The sequence below is a fragment of the Onthophagus taurus genome, unplaced genomic scaffold (assembly GCF_036711975.1).
Source record: "Onthophagus taurus isolate NC unplaced genomic scaffold, IU_Otau_3.0 ScKx7SY_16, whole genome shotgun sequence".
Classification (NCBI taxonomy): Eukaryota; Metazoa; Arthropoda; class Insecta; order Coleoptera; family Scarabaeidae; genus Onthophagus; species Onthophagus taurus.
In genome coordinates, this window is record NW_027248941.1 from 527,113 (window position 1) to 548,021 (window position 20,909).

Consider the following 20,909-nt stretch of genomic DNA (forward strand, 5'->3'; position numbering starts at 1 on the left):
ATTATAAAAATAAAATTAAAATTGTTACTTAATTAGAATTAATTGTTAATTAGAAAAAAATAAGTAAATTAATTTATAATTAATTTTGAAATGATTTGTTGTAATTAAGTTTGTTGTTTGGTTAATAGATGGCGCTAAATACTGAACGATATTAAAGAATTAAACGTAATAAGATAGGCAACCGAATATGCGCGTAATCAAATACATTCACCTAACATCAAAAGTTGATACAATTTATTTCTTAAAAATAAAAGTGATCTTTAAGAAACTTACAGGTTGTCCATTGATTGTTTAATTTTTTATTGGGGCATGACTTAACCTTAAAATTTATTGTCAAATAAAATTAATGTCAATTTAAATTAATTAAAGTTTGCAACTTAGAGGTTATCGGTTAAGGAGAAACCTTCTACGCTCAATGTAATTACTTTAAATTTACTTATTCAATTCAACTCAACCCAAATAAATTAATAGTATTAATTCATAGATATATTTTGGTTAGTTTTAATAAATTTAATTTTAAGGTTATGACATGGTTGTCAAAATTAAATTTACATATTCACCGACATCTTTTATTTAATAACGGAATTAGACAGTCATAATGGTTTGTAGCTAAACTAATTCGGGATAGTTCCGATATTAGTCAACAGATGTCGCTTGAAAATTTTCGAAAAATTTAACCAACGATAATTTCTTAATAATACTAAACGAATATTTTGAACCTTAGTTATCATAAAATACTACAGTTTATTTTGAAATACCTGTCGAATTATTATTATGGCATGTTTTTAAGTCATTATGTCATATTGGCATTTTTCAAAGCAAGGTTATAACGATTTGTTGTAAATCATATTTTTAATTCCTTCAAGGTTATGATGGTCAATGTAGGGGCCCTATCACGGTACTTTATATATTTAGTTCAACCATAAACACTAAAAAAAATTTTTTGAGGTTATGTTACCACTTTAATTCTTGATCCAGACCTCATCCATTTGGTTTTTTTAACTCATCGCTAGATGCTTTGTTTATAAACCAACTTAATTAATTAACCCTTTATTCGTTTCCTTCACAATAAATTAACATTAAATATTTATAATCTTCGTGCGTCTTTCACTGACATTTCTTAAAAAGGTAACTTCACTCATGTTCAATGACTTTTTATGTCATAGAATTATTAACAACGATCTGGAAACGTCGCTCGCTTCGCTTCTCTCAAAGAGAGAGAGAGCGAGAAGCGAAGCGAGCGACGTTTCCAGATCGTTGTTAATAAAGTCGTTGTACTACTCATTTCGAAAACATTTCGTTTTTAAAAGTGAGTAATTTGAAGAATATACGAGGTTTAAAATAATTTTGATAATAAATATAACCGAAAGGTACGTAATTAATAAAATTAAGAAGTAAATGAGGCTTGATTTGACATTTTTAGGTTAAATGTCATTTGTGAAATTGACAGTTAGGCTACGTTCATTTATATCTTATATCGTTTAGAAGTTGACGTAAAAGCATCAAGTTTTATTTAAGAAAAAAAGCTTTAAGCACGTTAATTAAAGGTAAAGTTTTTAATTTATTGCAAAAAGATGGCTTCTTCGCGTATGAATTGCCAACAATTTCAAACCAAAATGGCAAAAAGACGTGAAAGAGATTTCCAACACCAACAAAATTGGGAACGCCAAGTAGATTATTACAAGAAATTTGAAAAAACCAACTCAAAATTCGACGATTGGACATCTCCGAGATATTACGAATCAAACACTGAATTGGTGGATCGTTTAAAAGAAAAACGTAACAAAGAGGAGTCTTTGGAAAAACGTAGGGAGCGATTAAAAAAGTTATTTTCTGAGGATTCCGCGACGTACGAGATTGAAATGATGATGTCAAAAGCGAAACAAATGGAAAAAGAACGTGTTAAATTAGATGATATTCCTACGGAGTTGTTAAAAGATTTAAATGTTGGGTTAAAAGTTGAAGAAGAGGAGCGTAGGAAGAAAGATGCTGAGTTAAAGTTGTATCAACGATGGAGGAGGGATAATTTAGTTTTAAGAGATGTTGAGAGAAATAAAGGAATTAAAGATGTTAAGGTGTCTTGGTTGGATCAACAAATTGAGAAAAGAATGGCCAAAGAAAAAGAAAAGGAAGAGTGTAAAAAGTATTTAAAGGAGCGAGATGAAAACATTCAGAAACAAAAAGATGAAGAAGAAAGGTTTAAAGAGGAAGTAAGAATCAAAAATGAGCAGTTAAAGGATGACTTAATGAAACAAATTGTTGAAATTAATTTGAAACAAAAAGAAAGTGAGGAATTAAAACGAATTGAAAAGAAAGAAATTGAAAAAAAACAAGAAGTTTTTGAGTTGGAACAAAAATTAAAAGAATTAGAACTTTACACAAGAAATAAACAAATTGCAATCCACAATTTAAAACAACACAAATTAAAATTACAAAAATATTACGCCCAAATCCAAGAGGATTTAATACAAGAACAAAACTTTGTCGACGATTTAATTAAATCAAAAGCAACCGATTTAATACAAGACGCAAAAACAAAACGCGAAATTAAATCAACATTAGACGAATTCTTAAAATTCACTAAAGAACAAAAAGAATTAGAGAAAAAACGCAAAAATCATCTCGATTTTATTTTCGATTCGGAACTAAAAGACGTTTTAAAAAAACAACAGGAAATATGGGACGGGGAAAACCTCGCTAGAAAAAATCTACTAAAACAAGTTTTAGACACCATTCAAAAACAAATTGACGAAAACGTGAAGAAAAATCGCGAGAAACAAAAAGAAATTGTGAGGGATCGGGAACGCATTTTGGGGGATGTTGAACGGTACGAAAAGGAAATGAGAGATAATGAAATTAAGGAGAACGAGAAGAGATGTAGGTTAAAAGACGAAATTGAACGTGAAGTTCAACAAAAGAGGTTGAAGGAATTTAAATTGAAAGAGTTGGAGAAGAGGGATTATGATGTTGAGCTGGAAAATATGAGATTGGAGGAGGAACGAGTTAAAAAGGAAATTGTTAAGATACAAAATAGTCATGCGCCGTTAAGATATGTTAAGAGGAGACCTTGGTATTGATTTTTATTGATGTTAAATGTTTAATAATAGCGTAAATTTTATACAACTTTAATTTTTTTTAATAAAGAATGTCAATTTGACAAGATTTAAAAACATGACATAAAAAAAATCACTGTTAATTTTACCAGGTGTTACCAACTTAAATTTAAATGTAGTTTAAATAATGTTTAGAACCTTTTTTATTTTAAATTTTTAATTTAAAACATCAATAAAAACAATATGAACCTCACTTTTCAGTGATTTTTTTTAAAGAACAACTTAACCTCACTTTTTCTAATCTATCTAATAAGAAATATTAAAAATAGAAATTTTCGTGCGTCAAAGACAACTAATTCGTTACAAAAGTTGAATGTACTTACTCTGCCTTAAAAACGGATCTTTGAACTTCATTTAATACGAGAATTGATTAATATAATTATTATAAAACGTTCTTTTGATGCAACAAGTGATTTTTTTAAAGATGTCGGCGCATATTGATAAATCACCATGGTAACGGCAGGTCGAAAACTTTCAAACAAAAAATTATTTTAGTCATCATTTTCGTAGACTTTTCTGTCTATTAATAAGAAATAAAACTAAAACTAGAAATTTTCTAGGTTATGCCGTGCGTCTTTGACGCACGGCATAACCTCAAAATTTCTAGTTTTAGTTTTATTTCTAACTAAAAATGAGTTAAATCAATTATTTTTTAATGAAACGTTGAAAATGTCAATTGAAAAAGACGCGTAGTAGGTAGCGCCATCTAGTGAAATTTAGTAACACTAATACACTAATACTATAAATTATTTCTCGTGGTTATCACCCATATTAATGGTATTTCTGACATTTCGTACAAAAATTATTAATTATTACCAAAAAAAAAAGGTGCGCTTCAACAGAAAGAAACATTTAAAGACATTTTTAAACATGCAAATCAATGCATTTAACAATTTGAAATAATTTTATTAGTATAAACATTTTATATTTTAATGACAAAATTAAGCGCCATCTAAACGTCAGTAGATGAACTAACTAGCCAGCTTGTGTGTATAACGCGAATTAAAACTAACATAACCAAACTAATAATAATAAAAATGTTTACATCAAAAAACGTAATTATTAAACGAATAGTATTGTTAACACGAGTTTAAATTAGTAACTAATATTATGGAAGACGGAAAAGGGTTATCGGGAAGATCAACAACGAGTTACGAAAGAAACTATAACAGTTTTTTGCGATGGTGCGAAAATCAGAATGTAAAAGTGTACTCAGAAAAGGTATTCTTAAGGTATTTTATGGAAAAAGCGAAATCGCAAAAGTTATCGACGCTTTGGACTACTTATTCCATGTTGAAATCGATGTTTATTAGAAAACACAACATTGACATCTCCGGGTATAAAAAATTAACCCCTTTTATTCAACAACACGGTCTGGAACATAGCGCAAAACCATATAATTACGCATTTACTAAGAAGCAGGTGTTCCAATTCTTGGAAGAAGCTCCAAATGACACGTATCTTTTGTGGAAAGTAATTGTAACTTAATTAATGTTATAATGAAATATTAAAATGATAATTTTAAGGTTTTATTGGTGTTTGGTATCGCAGGGGGTTGCCCACCGGTTGAGTTAAAAAACATCATGACTCACCATATTGAAGATACAGACAGTATTTTAATAATTAAGGTTCCAGTTAATAAAAGTGGGAATATGCGTACATTCTTGATTACGGAGAGAACCTTTAGTACCAATAAGACAAATTCAATCGCCCTTTATAGAAAGTATTTGTTGTTGAGACCGAAACACATCAAACATGATTATTTGTTTATATCATATTCTGAGAATAAGTGTACCCCCAAACGCGTTGGTATTCAAACCATCGAGAAAATCCCCGCTCAAATTGCGTTATTTTTAAACTTAGAGAATTATAACAATTATACTTCGCACGTTTTTTGTAGAACATCCGCTTTGTTATTAGCCAAAGGCGATGCTGGTTTAGAAGCTGATAATACTACTAATTGTAATGAATCCGAATTTTAAATAATATATGTGAAGACATCTTTAATTGTAATTTGTAATAAAATCAATTTAAAGTTGGTGATTTTAATTATTGTCTGTTGGCACCAAAAAAATCCAACTTAATGTTCTCAATGTTTGAGTGGTCAATTCAAAATGAGTTAATTCTTTTTAAATGAAACGTCAGAAAATGTCATTTAAAAAAGACGCGTGGGAATTAGCGCCATCTAGTGAAATTTAGTAACATTATTTTTTTTTAATAACTTTCTATTAAATTTTTGCTATTTTAACGCTTAATTAAAATCGAATTAAATCAAAAAATAACAACAACCTAAATAAATTTCTATCTAACAATTAAGTGTTAAATAAATAAACTTTGTTATCAATTTGCAGCTTACAGTTTTCTGTTTTATGGCAGTTCTAAAATTGAAAATAATAAGATTTAGAACTTACCTTTACTAATCGCAGTAAGATTTTCTTCGTTTAGTCATCCTCTCGCGTTTGTACCAATTTCCTCCCATCTATAAACAATTTAAACAATACAAACAAGATTAACCTCAAACTTGAAAACTTTTAACCACAGTATATATAACAGATGTATATCATCTGTTATATATACTGTGTTTTAACACAACTTAACCTCACTTTTTTCGTCGATGAAATAAAACTAAAACTAGAAATTTTAAGGTTATGCCGTATTTCTAGTTTTAGTTTTATTTCTAACGCTGGACGAGTTAAATGGTACTTGAAAAGGTTAGGTTAGGTTGTTAAAAACGTACAACATAATTTTTACAACGCAATAACAACTAGTTCGTTACAAATAGTGAATGTACTTACCCTGCCTTAAATACGGATCTTTCAGCTTCATTTAATGCGAAAATTGTTTAATATAATTATCAAAAACGTTCTTTTTATGCAACAAGTGATTTTTTTAAAGATGTCGGCGCTTATTGATACATCACCATGGTAACGGCAGGTTGAAAACTTTGAAACCAAAAATTATTTTAGTCGCAAAATTTTCGTACTTTTCTGTCGATCTAATAAGAAATAAAGACGCACGGCATAACTTAGAAAATGTCTAGTTTTAATTTTATTTCTAATTCAAAATGAGTTAATTCTTTTTAAATGAAGCGTCAGAAAATGTCATTTCAAAAAGACGCATGGGAGTGAGCGCCATCTAGTGAAATTTAGTAACATTAATTATTTTTTTTAACTTTCTATTAAATTTTTGCTATTTTATCGCAAAATTAAAATCGAATTAACTCAATAAAAAAATAACAACCTAAACAAATTTCCATTAAAATTAACAATCAAAATTATTAAAGTTTAAAATTTTTTTTTTTTTTATAAGATTTTAGGTTGGCACCATCATCGCGAAGTTTGACGTTATCGGCTAAACAACGTTTTAAAAACGTTTTCGTGTTGTGGTGAATTTAACCTCAAAAATGGACGCGGATCTTTACGACGAATTCGGAAATTACATCGGCCCCGAATTAGATAGCGAAGAAGAGGACGATCACGATGATGAACAATTTGGGGACGAAGACGAGCAAAGAGAATACGATGTAAATAAATTTTTTTTTACATAACCTCACTTTTTTTTAAATCAATATAATTTAAGGATGATCACATGGATGAGAGCGAGCCCCAACCGATGGCGATCGTGCTCCATGAAGATAAAACGTATTATCCCTCTGCATTACAAGTTTATGGGCCGGAAGTTGAGACAATCGTGCAAGAAGAAGATGCGCAACCTTTAGATGTACCTTTAATCGAACCGGTTAAGAAGAAAAAGTTTCAATTAAAAGAACAAGATTTACCGGAAACGACTTATAACATGGAGTAAATTAAAATTAATGTTAAATGATAAAAAAATAATGTTTTTGATTGTAGATATTTGGCAGATATGATGGATAACACCTCTTTAATTCGAAATGTAGCCCTAATTGGGCATTTACACCATGGAAAAACGACCTTTGTTGATTGTTTAATCCGCGAAACTCACCCGGGGTATCAAGACAATGAAGAAAAAAATTTGCGCTACACCGACACTTTATTTACTGAACAACAAAGAGGGTGCTCAATAAAATCGATTCCTGTCACTTTATTATTAAGCGATGTAAAAAACAAAAATTACTTGGTTAATATCTTTGATACACCAGGTCATGTAAACTTCTCAGATGAAGTCACAGCTTCAATGAGGCTCTGTGATGGAATCGTTTTATTTATCGATGCTGCAGAAGGAGTTATGTTAAACACAGAGAGGTTATTAAAACACGCGGTACAAGAACGGATGCAAATAACAATTTGTATAAACAAAATCGATAGATTAATTTTAGAATTAAAATTACCCCCCCAAGATGCTTATTACAAGTTACGCCACATTGTGGAAGAAATCAATGGGTTATTAACGTTATATTCAGATGATTTAAACCCCCAAATTGTCTCCCCAGTTTTGGGGAACGTCGCATTCGCAAGTTCCCAATACGGGGTTTGTTTTACCTTAAAATCGTTTGCAAACGTTTATAAAAGTTATTACAACGACGTAAACGTCGAAGAATTTTCAAAACGATTATGGGGCGATATCTATTTCAACCCAAAAACGAGGAAATTCACGAAAAAAGCGCCCCATAACTCAGCACAGCGAAGTTTTGTTGAATTTATTTTAGAGCCGTTGTATAAAATTTTCGCCCAAGTCGTTGGGGACGTCGATTCGACCTTGCCGGCGATTTTAAACGAACTTTCGATTAATTTGAACAAAAATGAATTAAAATTGAATATTCGCCCCCTTTTACGATTAGTTTGTAATAAATTTTTGGGCGATTTTAGTGGGTTTGTTAACATGGTTGTTGACCATATTAATTCGCCGCTTGATAACGCGAAATTAAAAGTGAATCATATTTATACGGGGCCCAGCGATTCTAAGATTTATGAGGATATGGTGAATTGCGATCAAGATGGGCCGTTGATGGTGCATAGCTCGAAGATGTACCCGACGGATGATTGCACGTTTTTTCAAGTTTTGGGGCGTGTTATGAGCGGGACGCTTCACGCTGGGACGGATGTGAGGATTTTGGGGGAGAATTATAGTTTGCAGGATGAGGAGGATTCGAGGGTTTTAACTGTTGGGAGATTATGGATTTATGAAGCGAGGTATAAAATTGAGTTGAATCGGGTTCCCGCGGGGAATTGGGTTTTAATCGAAGGGATTGATCAAAGCATCGTTAAAACCGCCACTATAACCGATTTAACCATCCATGAGGATCTCTACATTTTTCGCCCTTTGAAATTTAACACACAAAGTATCATCAAAATCGCAGGTAAATCAAAATTTAAAATGTGTTGAAAGGATTTTTTAAACGTCAATGTGACACAAATTCAATGTTACCAACTGTAACCAACTTCACAACAATATGTCAAAATTAAATGTCAATTTATTCGTGTTTAGCGGTGCGTCTAAAAATAATTTTGATGTTTTTTGAAAGTTTCGACGCACGGCTAAAAAAACTTTCAGGTGTTAATGTCAACTTTAACTTTGTTAATAACCTTTAAAATGAGTCCAAATATGACGCACTTATCTCAAAAAACAAAACAGAATAAAAACATTAAACCCGAAGTTAGCAACAATTTAATTTTTAAATATTAATACCAACCTTAATTTCAGATTTTTTTTTTATTATATTTTTGTGACAAATTTTAAGACATTATAAAAATTAACAATATATCAAAATGACATTGACATTTCAAACCGGAAGTTGACCATAACTTCATTAATATTGAAGATAAGTATGTCGTGTTTGTACTCATTTTAAAGGATTTTTAATGAAGATTACAAATATGTCAATTGAGGTTGACATTTTACACCTGAAGTTAGTTATCATACAATAGACAAATAGACAGCTCAAAATGCATTTACAAAATGAAAAAGTTGTTCAAAATGATTAAGAACCAAGATGTTCAAAACGATTAAAAACTGCATCTAAAGTTGTTCAAAACACGTTTACAACGTGGAAAAGTTGCTCAAAGTGATGAAAAACACGCTGGCGATGATTCAAAACTTGTCTAAATGTTTTAAAATTGCTCCAAAGCTATTACAAGTCGTTCAAAATTACTGAAAACTAATTTGGTGTTATTGAAAACTTGTCTAAATGATTAAGAACAAGTTCGTTACCGTTCCAAGTTGTATAAAACAATTAAAAACTGCATCTAAACCTGATTAAAATTCATTTACAAGACGAAAAAGTTGTTCAAAATGATTAAGAACTAGTTGGTAATGATTAAAAACTTGTCTAACTTATTGAAAACTGGTACATTACAGTTCCAAGTTGTTCAAAATGATTAAAAATTGCATCTAAAGTTGATCAAAACACGTTTACAACATGGAAAAGTTGCTCAAAATGATAAAGAACGCATTGGTGATGATTCAAAACTTGTCTAAATGTTTTAAAATTGTTCCAAAGCTATTACAAGTCGTTCAAAATTACCAAAAACTAATTTAGTGTTATTGAAAACTTGTCTAAATGACTTAGAACAAGTTGGTTACAGTTCCAAGTTATATAAAACAATTAAAAACTGCATCTAAAGTTGATCAAAATTCATTTACAAGACGAAAAAGTTGTTCAAAATGATTAAGAACTAGTTGGTAATGATTAAAAACTTGTCTAACTTATTGAAAACTGGTACATTACAGTTCCAAGATGTTCAAAATGATTAAAAACTGTATCTAAAGTTGATCGAAACACGTTTACAACATGGAAAAGTTGCTCAAAATGATAAAGAACGCATTGGTGATGATTCAAAACTTGTCTAAATGATTAAGAACAAGTTCGTTACGGTTCTAAGTTGTACAAAACAATTAAAAACTGCATCTAAAGCTGATCAAAATTCATTTACAAGATGAAAAAGTTGTTCAAAACGATTAAGAACCAATTGGTAATGATTAAAAAGTTTTCTAACTTATCGAAAACTGGTACATTACAGTTCCAAGTTGTTCAAAACGATTAAAAACTGCATCTAAATTTGTTCCAAACACGTTTACAACTTGGAAAAGTTGCTCAAAATGATAAAGAACGCATTGGTGATGATTCAAAACTTGTCTAAATGTTTTAAAATTGCTCCAAAGTTATTACAAGTCGTTCAAAATTACCAAAAACTAATTTGGTGTTATTGAAAACTTGTCTAAATGACTTAGAACAAGTTGGTTACAGTTCCAAGTTGTATAAAACAATTAAAAACTGCATCTAAAGTTGATCAAAATTCATTTACAAGATGAAAAAGTTGTTCAAAATGATTAAGAACTAACTGGTAATGATTAAAAACTTGTCTAACTTATTGAAAACTGGTACATTACAGTTCCAAGATGTTCAAAATGATTAAAAACTGCATCTAAAGTTGATCAAAACACATTTACAACATGGAAAAGTTGCTCAAAATGATAAAGAACGCATTGGTGATGATTCAAAACTTGTCTAAATGTTTTAAAATTGCTCCAAAGCTATTACAAGTTGTCCAAAATTACCAAAAACTAATTTGGTGTTATTGAAAACTTGTCTAAATGATTAAGAACAAGTTCGTTACCGTTCCAAGTTGTATAAAACAATTAAAAACTGCATCTAAAGCTGATCAAAATTCATTTAGAAGATGAAAAAGTTGTTCAAAATGATTAAGAACTAGTTGGTAATGATTAAAAACTTGTCTAACTTATTGAAAACTGGTACATTACAGTTCCAAGTTGTTCAAAATGATTAAAAATTGCATCTAAAGTTGATCAAAACACGTTTACAACATGGAAAAGTTGCTCAAAATGATAAAGAACGCATTGGTGATGATTCAAAACTTGTCTAAATGTTTTAAAATTGCTCCAAAGCTATTACAAGTTGTCCAAAATTACGGAAAACTAATTTGGTGTTATTGAAAACTTGTCTAAATGATTAGAAATTAGTTCGTTACGGTTCTAAGTTGTACAAAACAATTAAAACTGCATCTAAAGCTGATCAAAATTCATTTACAAGATGAAAAAGTTGTTCAAAACGATTAAGAACCAATTGGTAATGATTAAAAAGTTGTCTAACTTATTGAAAACTGGTACATTACAGTTCCAAGTTGTTCAAAACGATTAAAAACTGCATCTAAATTTGTTCCAAACACGTTTACAACTTGGAAAAGTTGCTCAAAGTGATTAGAAACGCGTTGGTGATGATTCAAAACTTGTCTAAATGTTTTAAAATTGCTCCAAAGCTATTACAAGTTGTCCAAAATTACGGAAAACTAATTTAGTGTTATTGTAAACTTGTCTAAATGATTAGAAATTAGTTCGTTACGGTTCTAAATTGTATAAAACAATTAAAAACTGCATCTAAGCTGCTCAAAGTGTTTAAGAATGCATTGATAATAATTCAAAACTTGTCTAAATCAATTTTTAATTTTAGTTGAGCCCGTTAACCCCTCAGAACTCCCAAAAATGCTCGATGGACTTCGAAAAGTCAACAAATCTTATCCTTTATTAACCACGAAGGTCGAGGAAAGTGGGGAACACATTATATTGGGAACGGGGGAGTTATATCTTGATTGTGTGATGCACGATTTGAGGAAAATGTATTCGGAAATTGATATAAAAGGTTTTTTTAAAAAAAAATAATTATTTAGAATTAAACTTTAATAACTAAATAATTTTAGTTGCCGATCCGGTTGTGGTATTTTGCGAAACCGTGGTTGAAACGTCTAGTTTAAAATGTTTCGCGGAAACGCCGAATAAAAAAAATAAACTAACGATGATCGCGGAGCCCCTCGAAAAAGGTTTGGCCGAAGACATCGAGAACGAAAACGTCCAAATCGATTGGAACAAAAAGAAATTGGGGGAGTTTTTCCAAACTAAATACGATTGGGATTTGTTGGCCGCGAGGAGTATTTGGTCGTTTGGTCCGGATGCTACGGGGCCTAATATTTTGGTTGATGACACGTTACCGTCGGAAGTCGATAAGGGATTGTTAAATTCGGTTAAGGATTCGATCGTGCAGGGCTTCCAATGGGGTACTAGGGAAGGACCGCTTTGCGAGGAACCCATTCGCAACACAAAGTTTAAAATTTTAGACGCCGTTATTGCGGGGGAACCGCTACATAGAGGCGGAGGTAATTATTTTTAAAACGTTTTAAACGAAATTAAAATAAAATTTTTAGGCCAAGTCATTCCAACGGCTCGAAGAGTCGTTTATTCAGCATTTTTGATGGCTACACCACGGTTGATGGAACCTTACTTATTCGTTGAAGTCCAAGCCCCAGCCGATTGCGTTTCGGCCGTTTACACAGTTTTAGCCAAAAGACGGTAAGTAAAAATATTACAACTAACATTAGATCTAGAATAAAGATCTAAGTTTCAAAAAATTTCATTTGAAAAAGTGAGGTTAAGTTGTGTAAATGTAATTTCTACAATACATTAACTTCAAATTCATTAAAAAAAGTTTAATGTACTCACTCTGCTTTAAAAACGAATCTTTTAGCTTCATTAAATGCGAAAATTGTTTATAATAATTATTATAAAACTTTCTCTTCATGCAACAAGTGATTTTTTTAAAGATGTCGGTGCTTACTGATAAATCACCATGGTAACGGCAGGGTTGAAAACTTTGAAACAAAAAATTATTTTAGTTAAAAAAATTTCGTACTTTTCTGTCGATGTAATAAGAAATAAAACTAAAAGTAGAAATTTTTTTTATAATAATAACCTAAAAAATTTCTAGTTTTAGTTTTATTTCTAACGCAAACTTAAATCAAATTTATTTTAATGAAACGTCAAAAATGTCACTTATAAAAGACGCTTAGGAGATAGCGCCATCTGTTGGAAAATTCTAAAAACGTACATTTGTAACTATCTTCTCATCTTGTCAAATATTTTAACAATTTAAAACCACGAGAAACGTGAATTACTATTAAATTTTATTTGATATCATATCATAACGCAAATTTTATTTTAATTTTATCTCTAAAACTGAGTGAATTAAATTTTTTTTAATGAAACGTCAAAAAAAAATGTCATTTGAAAAAGTGAGGTTAGGTTGTGTTTGAAAAGTGAGATTAGGAATACTCAACATCATTTCCTAGCACAGTTTTAAACTAACACGGCCGTTTTCGAAGATATCGGCCGCCCCACGGCGCTAAAACATTGAAATCAAGGTTTGAGCTCTACTCGCATTTGTGAAAAGGAACATTTCGTACCCTCGGGGGCGGCCGATGTCTTCGAAAACGGCCATGTCAATTAAAAACTGTGTCATACGTTCGTCCCAACCTCACTTTTCCAAATCAACATAACCTCACTTTTTCAAGTGACATTTTTAAGGTTAGGTTGAAAAAATGCACAACATAATTTTTACAACGCAATAACAACTAATTCGTGACAAAAAGTGTACTTACTCTGCCTTAAAAACGGATTTTTCAGCTTCATTTAACGAGAAAATTGTTGATTATAATTATTATAAAACGTTCTTTTGATGCAACAAGTGATTTTTTAAAGATGTCGGTGCTTAGTGATAGATCACCATGGTAACGGCAAGTTGAAAACTTTCAAACAAAAATTATTTTAACCACACTATTTTCGTAAACTCTTCTGTCGGTGAAATAAGAAATAACGAAATGTCGACGACGCACGGCATAACCTCAAAATTTCTAGTTTTATCGTTAGTTTTATTTCTAACGCAAAATTAAATACATTTTTTTTATGAAACGTCAAAAATGTCACTTGTAAAAGACGCTTAGAAGGTGGCGCCATCTGTTAGGAAAAGTCTAAAACCGTACGTTTGTTGAAACGTCAAAAAGAAAAGTCATTTAAAAAATTATTTTGATTATTTAATTTTTCTTTCTTCTCTAATAAATAATTTTATATTTTTAGTGGCCACGTAACTCAAGATGCCCCAGTTCCGGGTTCGCCGCTTTACACAATAAAAGCTTTCATTCCGGCGATTGACAGTTTTGGTTTCGAAACCGATTTAAGAACGCACACTCAAGGTCAAGCGTTTTGTTTGTCGGTGTTTCATCACTGGCAGATCGTCCCGGGAGATCCCTTGGATAAAAGTATCACAATAAGGCCGTTGGAACCGCAGCCGGCGACGCATTTAGCGAGGGAGTTTATGATAAAAACGCGTAGGAGGAAAGGTTTAAGCCAAGACGTCTCAATCAACAAGTTTTTCGACGATCCTATGTTGTTGGAGCTCGCCCGACAAGATGTTATGTTAAATTATCCTTTATTATAAATGGTTTTCATAAGAAATTTTTTTTATTTATAATAATTGATTAATTACAACTAAAATAACTTAAAACTATCTTGGTATATTACACTTTTGCGTTTCATTTTGTCTCAATTTCGATCCAAATTAAATCAAACCCATCAAAACTTTACATTTCAAATTAAGAACCGCCTTTAATTCCCTCAAAGCGTTTTGCAAACTCGCCTCCAACTTACTTATAACCCCCGTAAACGTCGTCTTATCAATCCTTAACCCCTCAATTTGCTTTTCTAACATCTCCAACGAAAACTCCTTGGCGCACCATCCATCCAAACACAACACCGTCTCGTTTAAAACATTTATTTGATTCGACACCAAACCAGATAAAATCTCTTTCCCTTTTAACGAAGAATTCGAATCGATTTTATTTTTATTTTTCGATTTATTTTTCGTTTTCACCTTTAAAGTTTCGTTACAAAGCGTTAAAACGAACGCACAAAGTGTTAACAACTCAACAAAATTAACCAAAATTTCGATTGTCGTACTTCGACTAAAATAAACATCGTCCGAAGCAATTTCCGCCCGAATCAAGTCTTTAATTGAGGTTAGAATGGTTTCGTGGTACTTTTCGATCCTCTCCAAAACGTTCGCATCCATCTCGGATTCTTTCCCAGACGAAAAATAAATAAAAACCGCAAAGAATTCACCCAAAACTTCGAAATACGGTACTTTAAAGTACGAAATTAATCGAGATTTTAACGGTAACGATACGAATCTTTCGGTTACGTTTAAATGGGTTAAATTTGAATGTTGCGAGTTTAAGTTTTCCCATGATTTTAACGTCGATTTTAATTCCTCTAAATGAGGTGATTTTTCTACGGAAGTTTCGCTTATTCGAGCCGTTTTAAAAGCGATCGAGAAACAATTTACCATTAAACTTCTTATTTCAGCGAAAATTTGGTTTTGTTTGACGCGCAATTTAACGCAGTCCCATTTTTCGGGGGGATTCTCAATTCTTTCTGGATCCCATGATAAATAAACACTCAAATCGCTGTTATCACTGCAACAAATTCGTTTCATTATTTTTTTTAATTTTGAGGTTAAACGTCAATCTGACATTTTAATATTTTTGAGGTTAAATGTCAATCTGACGTTTTAATATTTTGAGGTTAAACGTCAATCTGAAATTTTAATATTTTTGAGGTTAAACGTCAATGTGACGTTTAGTGATTTTATCAATTGTTGCTAACTTCATGTATTTTTTTCTAACCTCACTTTTTGACAGTTTATTATAATCGTTTTTGATCCGGTTTCATTTAATTTTGTTTTTTAATCTTCATAACCCATTTAATACATTAAAACGTAAAAAAATTTAAAAAAAAACTCACCAAGCGGCTTCCCAATCGATTTTTCTTTCCTTAATAGTCAAATCCGCCTCGGTTAAACCATCCAAAGAAGCGCTCTGCATCAAAGTTAACACAATTCGATCCATAACCACTTGGGTATAATGAAGGCTGTTATAAAGTTTCTCCCGGAAATCCATAAATTCGTCGATTTTCCCAAATGAACCATATTTATAAACAAACGTTAAGTGATCTGAACTCTAAAAAAAAATTTTTAATCACAAATTATTTAATTTAATTATTTATTACTAACATCTCGGTAATTAGCGACGAAAAATTTGATTGTAGTCTCGTAAAGTTGTGAAGCTATTGTAAATAATCCTGTAGTTGGTAATCGTGAGCAATGAACATAACCCAAAGAGTCCAATTGGATGTGCTTCAAATCTAAGCTCTCATACATGGAGTGAGCACAACTGCCTCCCCCCAATTGGTGATACAATTTAACACACAACAATTTTGCGTGAAAACAACTCTTGCTATTTTTTAACAAATTCTCCAAAACCACCAACGCGCAAATCAAAGGTTCCGAACTTTGCGTCTTCATACCGATATCGTAAAGTATATGAGATGCCACTAAACCATACGGATCTGATGGTCCTTGATCAGTAACCAAAAGATCTTTCCCATAACGCTCATAACCTAGGTTATAATGACCTGTTAAAATGTTCGCGATTTCGTAGAGAGTTTCTGGTTCTAAATGCTGATACGTCCCGCTTAAACGCGATAATTGTATAGCGCTTATGTGGCGTTGCATTTGGTCCATCTAAAACAATCATTTTTTAAAACTTTAATACATTAATTTTTTTTTTGTGATACTTACAGTGGTTGCAATGGAATTTGAGGCAACATTTAAATCCTTGAGGAGATTTTCGCACAACAACGCACGTTCCTCCGAATTTAATATGTTTAAATAAGAGCGTAAGTCGCTAACGCAACACGGTTTATGTCCAAATAGGCGAAAATACTCCACGAAAAGCTGGGCGGGTTCCCCGAGAAGATCGTTGATTACGTTTGAGGTGATGTTGGTTGAAGCGGTGAGGCGTTGGTGAAGGCGTTGACATAATTCGATACGAGCCAAATATGGTCCTCTTTGAGCATAACCTAAAAAATGAAAATTAATGAGATTTGAGGTTAAGAAATGAAACGTCAAAATTAAGTGTCATTTTAAATAGTCTTTGAAAAAATTAGTTACTTTATCTTAAAAGCGAATCTTTCAACTTCATTTAATACGAAAATTGATTAATATAATCGCGATAAATTATTGTAAAACTTTCTTTTAATGTAAAAAGTGATTTTTTTTAAAGATGTCGGTGTTTATTGATAAATCACCATGGTAACGGCAGGGTTGAAAACTTTTAAACAAAAAATTTTTTAATCACAAAATTGTCGTACTTTTCTACCAATGCAATAAGAAATAAAACTAAAACTAGAAATTTTCGGGTTATGCCGTGCGTCTTAACCTCAAAATTTCTACTTTTAGTTTTATTTCTAACTCAAAATGCGATATTTTTTTTTAATGAAACATCAGAAAATGTCATTTGAAAAAGACGCATATGAGGTAGCGCCATCTAGTGAAATTTATAAACATTAATTATTTTTTTTTAATAACTTTTTATTGAATTTTTGTTATTTTAACTCTTAATTAAATCGCTTAGGAAATAAAACGTCAAAATTAAGTGTCATTTGAAAAAGTGAAATTAGTATTGGAGTTATTATTTAAATGCAACAAAAAACGTGAGACTTCGAAGACGTCGGCCGCCCCCGAGAGTACGAAACGTCCATTCTAACAAATGTGAGAACTTAAGGTTATTACTGTTTTAGCGTCCACGATGGCCGTAGGCGACCGATGTCTTCGAAAACGGCCGTGTTAGTTTAAAACTGTGCTAAAAAATTACGTTGGGATTCCTAATCTCACTTTTCCAATACAACCTAACCTCACTTTTTCATATGACATTTTTTTTGACGTTTCATTAAAAAAAGTTTTATTTAACTCACTCAGTTTTAAAGATAAAACTAAAAAGAAATTTGCGTCATAGAACTTCGTTTTAGTCACTCATACACGTTTTACGTTATATCAAATAAAATTAAATAGTAATTCACATTTCTTGTGGTATTAAGTACGTTTTTAGATTTTTTCCCAACAGATGGCGCTACCTCCTAAGCGTTTTTTATTTATAAGTGACATTTTGACGTTTCAAAAAAAAATATTTAATTTAAGTTTGTTAGAAATAAAACTAAAACTAGAAATTTTTTAGGTTATGCCGTGCGTCAAAGACGCAATTACATCGACAGAAAAGTACGAAAATTTTGTGACTAAAATAATGTTTTGTTTAAAAGACATCTTTAAAAAAATCACTTGTTGCATTAAGAGAAAGTTTAAGTAATATTAATCAATTTTCGCATTAAATGAACTTGAAAGATCCATTTTTAAGACGAAGTAAGTACTTTCAACGAATTAGGTATTATTGCGTTATTCCTAATCTCATTTTTCAAATGACATTTTTATAATCTAAAGACTTTACTAAGAACAAATTAAAGCGCCATCTATTAACGAGTGACTACAATAAGCGGTGTTTCAAACCTAAATAAAAGTAATTCAACATTTGAACATGTTCTAACAATTAAGTTAAAAAAATAATTTTACTCACCATTAAACCCATTTTCGATCAAACTACAAATAAATTCATGCGCCTTTTCCGGACTATCATCAGCGGTAACCTCAATCTCCCCATTTCCAGTCGAATTTTCCCCATTATTACCATTCTCGACTATTTCACCACCATCCTCAATCTTTTTATCCCGCTTATTTTCACTGGATTCCTTCATTAATTCAAACACCGAGTTTAAGTACTCCATCCAAATGTTCCACTTATCTATACTGTGTAAAACGAGACAAAAATCGTTTAAAATTATTTAATTCAATAAATTTTTAGCAATTATACTTTACCTTTCATTTAAAATCTGCTTACAATAAACATTAACCTTTTTCCAACGTTTCAATTTCACGAAAAATCGCAATCGATCGAATTGAATCGCACCGTTCAACAATTTATCACCCAAAGGTGTTGTTAAAAACGTCAAAATCTCCTGGTATTTCCCTTGTAAGTCTAAAATGTGCACATAAAGGTGACCTTCGTGTTCTCCTTCAGCTGATTTATTTTGCTTATCTAATAATTTCACCATCATACGTTCAGCTAAGTTGAGAAGTAGAGATCGTTTTTGATCATCTTTTGAGTCATCATAACTCCGCGTCGCTTGTAAAACGTTGCTCATAACAGCCCAAGTGTAATAAGGGGATCTAGGTTTTAATTTGTATAAAGCCATTGCGACTCGTTGTTGTTCTTTAAAATTGTTTACACGCACATACGACATAAAAAGATGTGTGTACAGTTCTTCACTGGTCTTATCCACTTTTAAAGCTGCTTCATAAAGTTTACAAATGTTTTCAACTAAAAAAAATTAATAAATTATTGATATAATTAAAATATTTTTTTTAACTAACATTCATTTGATTCTTTGTAACAAATTGAGATGGCCTGTAACGTCGCATCATCCGTGGGGCACTCATTGACCAATGCTTCCAAGATAACCTTCGAATCTCCAGCTTTCCCCAATCGTAATAAAGCGACCGCTTTTAATGCTTTGGCGCATTGTAAGTACGGCGTTTTTTTGAGAACTTTATCGCACTCCTGGAGCGCCTTTTTATGCATCCCATTATCTAACCAATCTAAAACAAGACGAAAATAAAAATTTTAACATCAAACATAACCTCAAAATGTCAAAACTCTAATTGACTTTTTTTTAATGAAATTAACCTACTTAAAGGAATCAAAGGGATAAAATCGGGTACTAAATGAGCGTTAGGCTTGGACTGAGGGTTCTTTTGTGTTATAGTTACCGTAAATTGGTCGTAATCTTCGTTCCATGATCGATGTGTCCCGCACGTGAGTTAACTTCGAAGTAGACATTGCGGGGGAATCTGAGCGAAGGCGTCGCGGCACTTAAAGCAGGCATAAAAACGGATGGATTTCTCTGGTTGTTTGAACGTTTAAAATCGGCCCCTAATTTATACTTTTTTTTAATGAAGCGCTTCTTTTTTAAAGAGTAAAATTACCAAGAGCCATATTTGACGTGAGAACCCGGTTCTCGCGAGTTCACCGACAAGCCGATAGATGGCATCTCAAACGTATTCAAAAATTCGATTAAATCGAAATTTTAGACGATTTTTAATGTAAATATAGAAATAAAGCTGATTTTTTCGTTTAATATTGAATTTTTATTATTAACAAGTTAAATTTTTATTTTAATTGTTTCATTTTAAATTTAATGTGTACATCTCGAAAAAGATTAAACATTCGTTTTATTTAAACAAAACAGTTTATTGTAGATGTAATTACCTCGTAATCACCACAAAATCATTCTAATTACATATTTAATGTTGTATTAGAATCATTCTTATTTATCAATTAAAACCTGATTTTTTCAAGTTCACCGACATGCCGATAGATGGCATCTCAAACGTATTCAAAAATGCGATTAAATTGAAATTTTCGACGATTTTTAATGTAAATTAAGAAATAAAAGTGATTTTTTCGTTTAATATTGAATTTTTATTATTAATAAGTTAAATTTTTATTTTAATTGTTTCATTTTAAATTGAATGTGTACATCTCGAAAAAGATTAAACATTCGTTTTATTTAAACAAAACAGTTTATTGTAGTTGTAATTAACTCGTAATCACCACAAAATCATTCTAATTACATATTTAATGTTGTATTAGAATTATTCTTATTTATCAATTAAAACCTGATTCTCTCAAGTACACCGACAAGCCGATAGATGGCATCTCAAACGTATTCAAAAATGCCATTAAATTGAAATTTTCGACGATTTTTAATAATGTAAACAACTTTTATGATTTAAATGCTTTGTGTATAAATGAGTTTAATTTAAATTTATTAGAAAATACTAAGTATATGTTTATTTTACAGTTAATTCCAATTCTTCTTATATTTGAAGTAACTTTTTTTATGTTGGTATTAAATACAATTTTGTAATTGACATTGACAGATCATAACAATAAAAGAAGAAGGTTATAATTATTTAAAATAATAAATAATTAATTAAAAAACGTTTTCGATTTTTTTAAAAACCTTTTTATTTATTTTTTCGTAACTCAATCATCTTTATCATCATCATCTTTAAAATAATATAACATT

The 20,909-nt window shown here is 31.0% G+C and overlaps 5 protein-coding genes across 6 annotated transcripts in view; 3 read left to right on the plus strand and 2 right to left on the minus strand.

Moving 5' to 3' along the window:
* Window positions 1-5,571, minus strand: part of LOC111415365 (uncharacterized) — a 28,984-nt gene extending 23,413 nt beyond the window's left edge. Inside the window, exons 1-2 of one of the 2 annotated variants that reach the window (XM_071201022.1) lie at window positions 981-1,149; window positions 759-929 (exon numbers count right to left, since the gene is read on the minus strand). The gene's annotated coding sequence lies outside the window, so the exon portion shown is untranslated. Of the gene's footprint in view, window positions 1-758; window positions 930-980; window positions 1,150-5,524 lie in introns of those variants that run through there. The other variant, XM_023047022.2, reaches the window with a different exon arrangement.
* Window positions 1,212-3,172, plus strand: LOC111415370 (trichoplein keratin filament-binding protein-like). The gene is made up of 2 exons (XM_023047041.2): window positions 1,212-1,370; window positions 1,424-3,172. The coding sequence occupies exon 2, from the start codon at window positions 1,575-1,577 to the stop codon at window positions 3,075-3,077; it is 1,503 nt and encodes a 500-aa protein (XP_022902809.2). The 5' UTR covers window positions 1,212-1,370; window positions 1,424-1,574; the 3' UTR covers window positions 3,078-3,172.
* On the plus strand, window positions 4,100-5,151 carry LOC111415380 (uncharacterized). Its single transcript, XM_023047054.2, has 2 exons — window positions 4,100-4,586; window positions 4,640-5,151. The coding sequence occupies exons 1-2, from the start codon at window positions 4,224-4,226 to the stop codon at window positions 5,093-5,095; spliced, it is 819 nt and encodes a 272-aa protein (XP_022902822.1). The 5' UTR covers window positions 4,100-4,223; the 3' UTR covers window positions 5,096-5,151.
* An 863-nt stretch (window positions 5,572-6,434) lies between the features above and the next one.
* Window positions 6,435-14,397, plus strand: LOC111415368 (116 kDa U5 small nuclear ribonucleoprotein component). Its single transcript, XM_023047037.2, has 7 exons — window positions 6,435-6,636; window positions 6,693-6,913; window positions 6,965-8,391; window positions 11,500-11,688; window positions 11,747-12,199; window positions 12,248-12,392; window positions 13,953-14,397. The coding sequence occupies exons 1-7, from the start codon at window positions 6,517-6,519 to the stop codon at window positions 14,311-14,313; spliced, it is 2,916 nt and encodes a 971-aa protein (XP_022902805.1). The 5' UTR covers window positions 6,435-6,516; the 3' UTR covers window positions 14,314-14,397.
* LOC111415367 (phagocyte signaling impaired) lies at window positions 14,315-19,752 on the minus strand. Its single transcript, XM_023047036.2, has 8 exons — window positions 19,588-19,752; window positions 19,192-19,416; window positions 18,637-19,138; window positions 18,338-18,567; window positions 16,510-16,790; window positions 15,943-16,452; window positions 15,675-15,889; window positions 14,315-15,346 (listed from the first exon to the last, which is right to left on the minus strand). Exons 1-8 carry the CDS (start codon window positions 19,655-19,657, stop codon window positions 14,434-14,436), a joined length of 2,946 nt encoding a protein of 981 aa, XP_022902804.2. The 5' UTR covers window positions 19,658-19,752; the 3' UTR covers window positions 14,315-14,433.
* Between the last annotated feature and the right edge of the window lie 1,157 nt (window positions 19,753-20,909).